Source organism: Equus przewalskii, chromosome 15 (assembly GCF_037783145.1).
Source record: "Equus przewalskii isolate Varuska chromosome 15, EquPr2, whole genome shotgun sequence".
In the NCBI taxonomy this organism is placed as follows: domain Eukaryota; kingdom Metazoa; phylum Chordata; class Mammalia; order Perissodactyla; family Equidae; genus Equus; species Equus przewalskii.
The window spans coordinates 39,887,302-39,896,597 of NC_091845.1; the positions used below are offsets into that span (position 1 = coordinate 39,887,302).

At 54.2% G+C, this 9,296-nt stretch overlaps 1 protein-coding gene across 2 annotated transcripts; it reads left to right on the top strand.

Annotated features, from left to right (window-relative positions):
- Positions 1-274: 274 nt before the first annotated feature.
- On the top strand, positions 275-9,296 carry UQCRC1 (ubiquinol-cytochrome c reductase core protein 1). 2 transcript variants are annotated; one of them, XM_008527888.2, is made up of 13 exons: positions 275-438; positions 693-833; positions 2,899-2,985; positions 4,077-4,206; positions 4,421-4,619; positions 5,197-5,276; positions 6,840-6,955; positions 7,172-7,315; positions 7,452-7,612; positions 7,720-7,805; positions 8,148-8,236; positions 8,590-8,665; positions 9,110-9,296. In XM_008527888.2, exons 1-13 carry the CDS (start codon positions 370-372, stop codon positions 9,172-9,174), a joined length of 1,443 nt encoding a protein of 480 aa, XP_008526110.2. In that variant the 5' UTR covers positions 275-369; the 3' UTR covers positions 9,175-9,296. The 2 variants fall into 2 exon arrangements, with proteins under 2 accessions (XP_008526110.2, XP_008526109.2); XM_008527887.2 differs by having other exon boundaries at positions 279-438; positions 690-833.

Below are 9,296 nucleotides of genomic sequence, written 5' to 3' on the forward strand. Positions count from 1 at the left end.
CTCAGGATTCCACGCAGGTGCTTTTGCCCCAGGGCTGTGATCCGCGGGCACGAGGCCACCTCGAGCACGCGGTGGATTAGGGGCGCCTGCAGTTCGTGAGAAACATGGCGAACTCTGCCTCCCAAGGGTGAAACGGGAAGACGGACCACGGACGGACTCGCGTAGGACGATGAATAGCCAGGTGGACAGATGAGCGTAGGTAAGGGCGGACGCGCTGACAGAACCAGTAAGCAGCCGCGAGTGAATATCCTCGATCCCCGCCAGGGGGCGGGCGAGAGCCAAGTCTGCGGTACTGCGCCTGCGCCTCGGGCGCCACCGTGTCTACTCTACGCATGCGTGGCGCTGCCCAGCGCCGACTGGAGCTTGAAGATGGCGGCTTCCGCGGTTTGCTGGGCGGCCTGCTGCGGGACGCGAGTGCTGCTGCACACCTGCCGCTCGGTGAGATGGCAGCGAGAGGGCAGGGCTACGGAGCGCGGGGCTTCGGGACGCGGACAGGGAGCGAGCTGTTAGCCGCAGCTGGTCGAGATTGAAGAGGTCGGGGGGGTCAGGGCCGTGGGAAGGTCATGGCTCAGGGCGGGCATGGGAGTCTCGCGGCTGGCCGGGGGTCGGGAACGGGGGTCCTGCTGCGGGCTTTGGAGTTGAGGGACGATCCCCCAACCCAGTCCTCAGTTCCGGCTGCCGCTTTCTAGCAGCCCGCCCTGCTGAGGTCGCCTGCCTTGCGGGGCACCGCCACCTTCGCCCAGGCCCTCCAGAGCGTGCCAGAGACGCAGGTCAGCCTGCTGGACAACGGATTGCGAGTGGCTTCGGAGCAGTCCTCCCAGCCTACCTGTACGGTGAGTGGGGGCCGCTGTGGGGAGGGCGCCTCCATATTGGGCCAGGCGTCTTTTCTCAGGTCGAGGTGTGACCTTGGGCTCGAGTCCTCTGGTTTAAGTCAGACTCCTGCTCACTCACCGCTGGATTGACCGTCCTACCCCAGTTCCGACCCTAGCTACGCCCTGATTTCTTGGGGGCAGTCCTTACCGTAGCCAACACTAGTTTAGCATATGATGCCTCTAAGGCAGGAGGCCAAGTTCTTTGCCAGCTTTTTCTTAAGCGGCCCATATGAGAGAAGTGATCCTGTCTTCGTTTTACAATGAGGAAAATGGGGTTGAGAGACATTAGGTGACTGCTGGCCTCACAGCTCAAAGTTATAATCTGCTAGCTAGACCAGGAATGCATTGGGCAAGAAATAGACTTGAAGATTCCAGTGAAATAGATGAGCTTGCAAAAATAAAAAAAAAATCCTAGAAATTGCCTCAAGGTTGGAAATCTTGGCTAGATATATGAATAGGTGAGAAGATTCTCAAGAAGTAATTCTCCTCCTTCTTCGCATCCCAAACTCCATGGCTAAGTGGTTTTATTGGTAAAGGCTTTCAGTTTTCCAGGAACAAATAACATCCTGTGAGGTGATGGGCAACTTTGTTTTTACACGGCACCTGTATAAACTGACCCAGAGCCTATTAAGAAGGCTTGGTAGAGATTGCTGTATTTCATGGACACTTAAGATGCTCTAGATTGTAAGGAGCATCACTGTGGGCCAGTGCCAGAGAAAGAATGCTGTCAGTTAGAATCAAAGGATACCATGGAGGGGCCGGCCCCATGGCCGAGTGGTTAAGTTCATGGGCTCCACTTGAGCAGCCCAGGGTTTCACCGGTTTGGATCCTGGGCGCAGACATGACACCGCTGATCAAGCCACACTGAGGCAGCGTCCCACATGCCACAACTAGAAGGACCCACAACTAAAATATACAACTGTGTACTGGGGGGCTTTGGAGAGAAAGAAAAAAAAGGATACCATGGATTATAAAATGCATATGGCTTTCCAAGATGTTAGATGTCAAATAGATGTTTATGTAAGAATTTATGACATATGGTATGTATATCAACATCTCTTAGGAAAGTAGATGTGAAAATTTTAAGTCAGCTGTGAACAAATAGTGAATTAAAAGACTAGATCCATGTGACTATGTCAAGTGAGTGGTGTGCTGTGTGTTTCACGGCACACCGGAAGGGTATTAAGAATATTACAAGATTTTCTCATTGTGTGCCAGGGAGACACTTGGCAGTGTTGGGTGTCCAGGTCTGATTAAAAACTTTTTTGGGGGTCTGGCCTGGTGGCTTAGCAGTTAAGTTCCCACCTTCTGCTTCAGCAGCCTGGGGTCCACCAATTCAGATCCCGGGTGTGGACCTATGTACTGCTTGGCAAGCCATGCTGTGGCAGGCATCCCACATATAAAGTAGGGGAAGTTGGGCATGGATGTTAGTTCAGGTCAGTCTTCCTCAGCAAAAAGAGGAGGATTGGTGGTGGTTGTTAGTTCAGGGCTAATCTTCCTCAAAAAAAAAAAAAAAATTAAAAAAACCCTTTTTTTTAAGTGTGAATGAAGGCTACTACCTTAATAGGATAAAATGGTCAGTATCTAAACCAATAGCCTGCTTCCTTCATGATGGGAGGTTAAAATCACCAGAACAAAAGCAGGGTATAATTTTTACAAAGGAGGAATTCTTCCTAAGTTGTTTGCAAATGATCTGTTGCTTGCCTAGAAAAAAACAAAAAATCAACTGAAAAGCGAGACTCAATTTAAGAACTTCCTATGGTGATGGGACCAAGTGAACATGTACAGTTAGAAACTTCCCAGGGAGTCCTTGATAACCAGTCAGGAAATAGAGCAGGAAGGAGAGGTGATGCAGCCCGGGGCACCGGCTGCACTTCCAAGCACAGGGGCCCTGCCAAGACAGCTCTCCCCAACCCTGGGACCACGAGCCCCCGTGCGTGAGGCTTGTGCTGAGGCACCCAGGGTGGAGTGTGAGTGGAGGCTGGGGTGGTTTGTTTGTTACCTTTGTCGGTGGCTTCTTGTCCAGGTAGGGGTGTGGATTGACGTTGGCAGCCGTTACGAGACTGAGAAGAACAACGGGGCAGGCTACTTTGTGGAGCATCTGGCTTTCAAGGTGAGACTCCTGAAGTCCTGCATCTCCCCTGGGCTTAGAGCTGCCTGTTGTCCCTCCTAAAGATGCAGATCAGAAAAGTCAGCCTCCTCAATTATAGGCTTCAGCTGGGGCATGATCGTGGCTGACTTTTCTGGAAGGAGCCACGTGGGCTTAGCCTCTCCTGAGTGAGTACCTATCTGGTGAGACCCTGCACAAGGCCCCCAGAGCCAAAAAACCTGGGGAGCCACAGGAGCTCCAGTATTCACTAGAGAGGGCAGGCCTGTGTTGTGTGTGTGTGTCGATATGAAATTGTGGAATACACATAGATATACACGTGCATTGTAAGAAACCAACAGACTTGGGTGGGCATACGTTCTTGTGAAACACTCTGCTCTGGTGGAATACCTGGGCGTCTCTTATTTGTAGAAGTGACTACTGAGATTTCTTGAGGGTAGGGGCAGTCATCACCACTGTAGGCCGTCAGCCAGCACATATTGGTATGGAGTAGAGACTTGAGTTTTTTAAGTGAATGAAAGAAATGGAGGAGGAGATATGGGATGGGTTGGGGTGTGGAACAGGAACAGGCAGCCTAGCCAGCTGCAGCATCACATGTGTATAGATCTTGACATGCATGTATATGTGCCAGTGGACAGCGTCACTGCCACCCACACACACACAGGAATAGGGCTGAGTCCCGCAGAAGTCAGTAGGACACACATAGAGTTGTGTGAATGGTGTGTGGGGAAAGTGGGTAGTTGTAGCATCACCGGAACACAGGTGTGAGCTTACCTGACTTCAGATACGGTGAGGGGGGAATGCTGGTAAGATCTGGCTGTTGTAGGAGCTCTGGATTTCAGGTAATACTTGCTTTGGCCATGCCCTTCTTTCCTGGCCCTTGGCTGTCTCCATTCTATTGGTTAATGATGCTGTGGCCTCTATCAGTTCATGGTCTGCTTAGCTCTTGGTGAGCATAGACTCTGGGCCCTATATCCCCAGAGTCTTTGCTGAGGGAGGTACTTATGAACCAGTCTTACTGGGACTTTAGCCTGTGAGGATGGGGGTCCTGGGCTCCCATGCAGCTCCTGATTGGTCCTGTTGATGTCTGGTTTCAGGGAACAAAGAATCGGCCTGGTAATGCCTTGGAGAAGGAGGTGGAGAGCATGGGGGCCCATCTTAATGCCTATAGCACCCGGGAGCACACGGCTTACTACATCAAGGCGCTATCTAAGGACCTGCCAAAGGGTAATGCCTGGAGGAGGGGCAGGGGCAGAGGGATAGGACTCCAGGGATGCAGAGAACAGGCACCCACGAGCCCCTGGCCTGGCCAAAGAATGGGGTTACCCTTAGAATATCGCCTTGCAGCAGGGCAACCAGGGCTGCCAGGCCTGTGGCTTTTGTGCTGTTATTGGTCTCCTCTGGCCCACCTGGTGCCCAGACCTGTCCTTCTTGTATCCAGCTGTGGAGCTCCTGGCCGACATTGTGCAGAACTGCAGCCTGGAAGACTCACAGATTGAGAAGGAGCGTGATGTGATCCTGCAGGAGCTGCAGGAGAATGATGCGTCCATGCGAGACGTGGTCTTTGACTACCTGCATGCCACGGCATTCCAGGGCACACCTCTAGCCCAGGCTGTGGAGGGGCCCAGTGAGAATGTCAGGTGAGAGTTGGCTGGGCCTGTGGTAGAATTTGTTCCCCCGTTCTGGGCTGGCCGGGCCACATCCACACACATTTGTTTATAGTTGGCTGAATATCTGTACTATTTTCCTAATTCACAGAACTGGAGATGTTTTCTCTGTTGCTGTGTTGTCCCTGTGAGTCTTTAAATGCCTCTCTGGTCTTCACTCAAATTTCAGGCTACATTTCCATGCATGTCATGATACCCTAAGGGAGGAAGCGTCTAGGTATCCCATCAGTGTGGCTTCTTGTCCTCTGGTGGGACCAGCTCTGATGCTGCCCCTGGAGAGCCCCAGAGTGTCAGTTTGCACTCTCCTCAGAGAGGACTATGAGCCTGTCCTGAGGTCAGATGTGAGGTGGGGCCAGGTGAGGACTGCCTTCTGGGCCCCGGAGGAGTGGGTGGCACAGATGGGGAAGAGACTGAGTGGTGTGCTAGGGCTTGCTTTTCAGGGAAGCCATGTTTCTTCTGTCTCTCCTGTCTGTCTCCTCAGCCCTGTTTTGTGTGACCCAAATTACTGGTTTGGGAGAGGTATTGACCCATTGGCCATGTGTCTTGACAGGAAGCTGTCTCGTGCAGACCTGACTGAGTACCTCAGCCGGCATTACAAGGCCCCTCGCATGGTACTGGCAGCAGCCGGAGGTGAGTGATGGGCTCACTGAGGCCCTGTGGTAATGGGTAGGTGGGCACCAGCCTTGGTTATTAGGGTCCAGATCTCCTGGGTCTGACCATAGGGGATCTTACACTTCTGGAGACGTGTTCCCACCCTGTCCTTGAGGAGAGTGACCACTCTCCTCTCTGAGGTGGGGTAGATTCTACCCTGCTGCTACCACTGTGACTGGCCACGCGGGCTGCTACTCCTCCTCTTTAGTATAGGCCTCAGTTGGGCTGCTGGCCCCTCCAGGCCTCAGGGCTTTTTCAGCCCCACCTGTTCCTAGGAGACCCAGTTTGCAGGCTGGTGGAACCTGCAAGCCCCTAAGCTTGTTCCTTGTGGCTTTGCCAGTGGGCAAACCAGACATTGGATGTGTGACGATGTACATTTGATGACAGACTAGGCAGTGTCTTGAAAGGAAGCCACACTGTGGTAGGGGGATTTTAATGGGGGACTCGGTTGGAGGTTAGGGGGATGCTTTTGAAGCACATGTTGTTTGAACAGAGGCCTAAAGAATTGTGAGAATTAGTTAGGGGGATAGTGGGGGATCTGAGTAGAGGGGAAGGGCAGTGTCATGGCCTGATGTGTCTTTTAAGGCTTGCTCTGCTGCCATGCGGGGACCAGAACAGAGGCAGGCAGACCAGGGCAGGGCTGTGGCAAGTACCTGGTGGGACATGGCAGGAGGAGGAGAGAGAAGTGGATGTACTCAACATGGTTTTATAGATGGGAACTTGACGGAGGTCTGGACATGATGGGTAGGGGACGGGAGCAGGGTCAAGGATGCTTCCCCGGCTTATGGTCTTGGCACCTGGGTGAGTTAACTGGACTGATAGGAAGAGCATGATAGGTGGCTTTGAGGCCATTGAACCTGGGGAAGAAGAGCAGTTTGAGCTACTGACACGTTAGACTTGGGTGAGTTCAAGAGAGTCTGAGCTCATGGAAGGAAAGAATAAAAGACTGAAGCACCTGGCAGGCTGACACTCTGGGAAAGGCTGCCCATTGTCACAGCACCCACCAGTCTAGGTGCTAAGGCAGTAGAGGCTTCCTCTCGGAGAGGCCAGGAGGTGAAGTCTAACGGGTCCTGAGGGCATGAATTCATATTACTTGTAAATGTCCCCAGCTCTCAGGGGATCCCAGAACTAGTCACAGCTCTGCAGTAGGACCTCTTTATGCCCTCTCACTTGCCACCCCCACAGGAGCAACATCCAGGATCTGCTTGAGGAAGGGCTAGAGGGACAAGGCAGGGCAGGTGGCCTTGTGCCCATCCTTGATGCAGGTGAGACTGCATCACATGGGAACCCATTTTTGGATTCAGCATGCTGCTGCTTTCCTGTGGGTGAGGCGCTGGGAGCTGTTCCACCCTGAGGTGCCTGCCCTGTCCATGAGGCAGAGTCTTCACTGAGGATCCTCTTCCCTCACCCTGTCCTGATGTCATGTCTTCTTTCTGCCATCTCCCACTGAGATAGGACGTGGGTTCCCTGGCTGTGTGTGATTCCCTCTACCCTGTGCCTGGGACCCTGGCTGGCCAGTGACACTGCTGTCTGTCTCGGCAGGGGTGGAGCACCGGCAATTGCTAGACCTCGCCCAGAAGCACTTCAGCAGCATCTCTGGGACATACACAGAGGACGCTGTGCCCACTCTCGCTCCTTGCCGCTTTACTGGCAGCGAGGTAGGCCACCTGGTGGGCAGGGCTACTACTCTCAGCCAGGGCCTCTGGGAGGACCCTTGCATGCGTGGTTATCCTCATGGCTCCAGAGATGCCTCAGGAGGTGGGAAGGGGGCCTCACAAGCACACATGCATGCACACACTCCACCCACACCTGGCACCTTTTCTGGTCACCTGGGCAGTCTATCTGTCCCTCAGCCTCACCATGTACTTTTTCAGATCCGCCATCGTGATGATGCCTTGCCTTTGGCTCATGTGGCTATTGCGGTGGAGGGGCCTGGCTGGGCCAACCCGGACAATGTGGCCCTCCAAGTGGCCAATGCCATCATTGGCCACTATGACTGCACTTATGGTGGTGGCACGGTGAGTACCAGGGCCAGGCATGGAACTTTGGCTTCAAGGAAGAGAGGGTGCTGGGGCTGTGGTCTCCTGTACTGTGGTGTTCAGAGTGTGGGCCATAGACAGGAGGGTGGGTGCTGACGACCCTTGCCTCTGGCAGCACCTGTCTAGCCCACTGGCTTCAGTCGCAGTGGCTAACAAGCTGTGCCAGAGTTTCCAGACCTTCAGCATCTGTTACGCAGAGACTGGGTTGCTGGGTGCACACTTTGTCTGCGACCGCATGAGCATTGATGACATGATGTTCTTCCTGCAAGGCCAGTGGTGAGTGCCAGCCCAGTACTACCAGGGGCGTGGGGGCCTTTGAGCAGGATAGTGGGAGGCTAAGAGACAGCACTCTCTCTCAGAATGAATACCACCCCCTGCTTTAGGATGCGCCTGTGCACCAGTGCTACGGAGAGTGAGGTGGTCCGGGGCAAAAACATCCTCAGAAATGCCCTGGTATCTCATCTGGATGGTGAGTCCTGCAGCCCTGTGGGGAAGGGTGGAGTGCATCCTGGCAGTGACAGTCCCATTGTGGACACCGTTCCTAACTGAGATTGGAAAGGAAAACTTTGAAGGTCATGCCATACCCCACCACCCCACCTGCAGGGGCTTGGAGTTTGGAGTTTCACATACAGGTATGGGTGGGCCAGGTCAACAGCCCATTGCTACAGCAATAGGTTTAGAAGTGAGGGTTGTGATCTGGGGTCAGACCAAGGTCCAGGCGTTAGCCTGAAGCTGGAAGTTGGAGGTTTGGTGTGTACCTGTGGTCCAGGACTAGACTGGATGAATCTGTAAGCTTCCCCTACCCTTGCAGGCACCACTCCTGTGTGTGAGGACATTGGACGTAGTCTCCTGACCTATGGCCGCCGCATCCCCCTGGCTGAGTGGGAAAGCCGGATTGCGGTAACACGGGCCCTGGGAGACGTTCTGGAGTCTTGATATGGCAGGCTCCTAGAGGATGGAGAGTTGAGGCCTGATGGAGCGCAGACAGCTCCTAGAGGCATCCCTGGTGTCCTAGGCAACGTCACCAGCAGAGGTGGCATAATTGGAGGGCAGGGCACAGGGACTCATGGCTGTGGGGATGGGTGGGGCCCATGGAAGTCTGTAGCAGGGAGAGCCCTGCTGCCTTTCCCCTTTTGGGGGAAGGGGCAGCTTCATGGTACATGTGGAAGATTTTGGTTGGCTGGATCATGTTGACTGGCTGAAGTGGTCCCCAGGTGCCTGTGAGTCAATGTGCCTTCTGCTTCACCCTGCAGGAAGTGGATGCCAGTGTGGTACGTGAGGTCTGCTCCAAGTACTTATATGACCAGTGTCCAGCAGTGGCTGGATTTGGTGAGTGGCCTAGAAGGCCTGCTTTTTGTCCTCCTTAGGCCATTCCGTTGGCCTCCCCTTCTGCCTTTGCTCCCCTATCCCCCTCCCTACACTGGGAGCAGCAAGTTGAGGCCCCCAAGAGGCTCTGCCCAATAGCCTGGCTGCCAGGGAGTTGTTGCTCAGAAAACCTGTCCTAGCAGCTCCCTGACTCCCTGCCAAGGTGCCTCCATCAATACCCTATACCCGACAGGTAACGGACACCTCCGCGTGTCGGGTGGGGCTCCAAAGGCCAGAACATGAAGGGACAGGCTCAGCACCCCTGAGGGAATGTTCTCTCCCCTCTTTCCACTCAAAGCCTGTCTTGTGCTGCTCTGGGCAGCTCTGAATCAGGTGTGGCGCACAGCCAGGTGTCCCTGTACAGGCCAAGTACCCCACCCTGACGCCCCGCCCTATCTATCCCCCCAGGCCCCATTGAGCAGCTCCCAGACTACAACCGGATCCGTAGTGGCATGTTCTGGCTGCGCTTCTAGGCAGGAAGCCTATGCAGGCAAGAGGGCCGGGCCAGGGTTCCTGGTCCCCCACCGCAAACACATCACCTCAGTTCTTCAAACCTGTGCTGCAGATTACCACCAATAAAGTCCTGTGTTGAGAA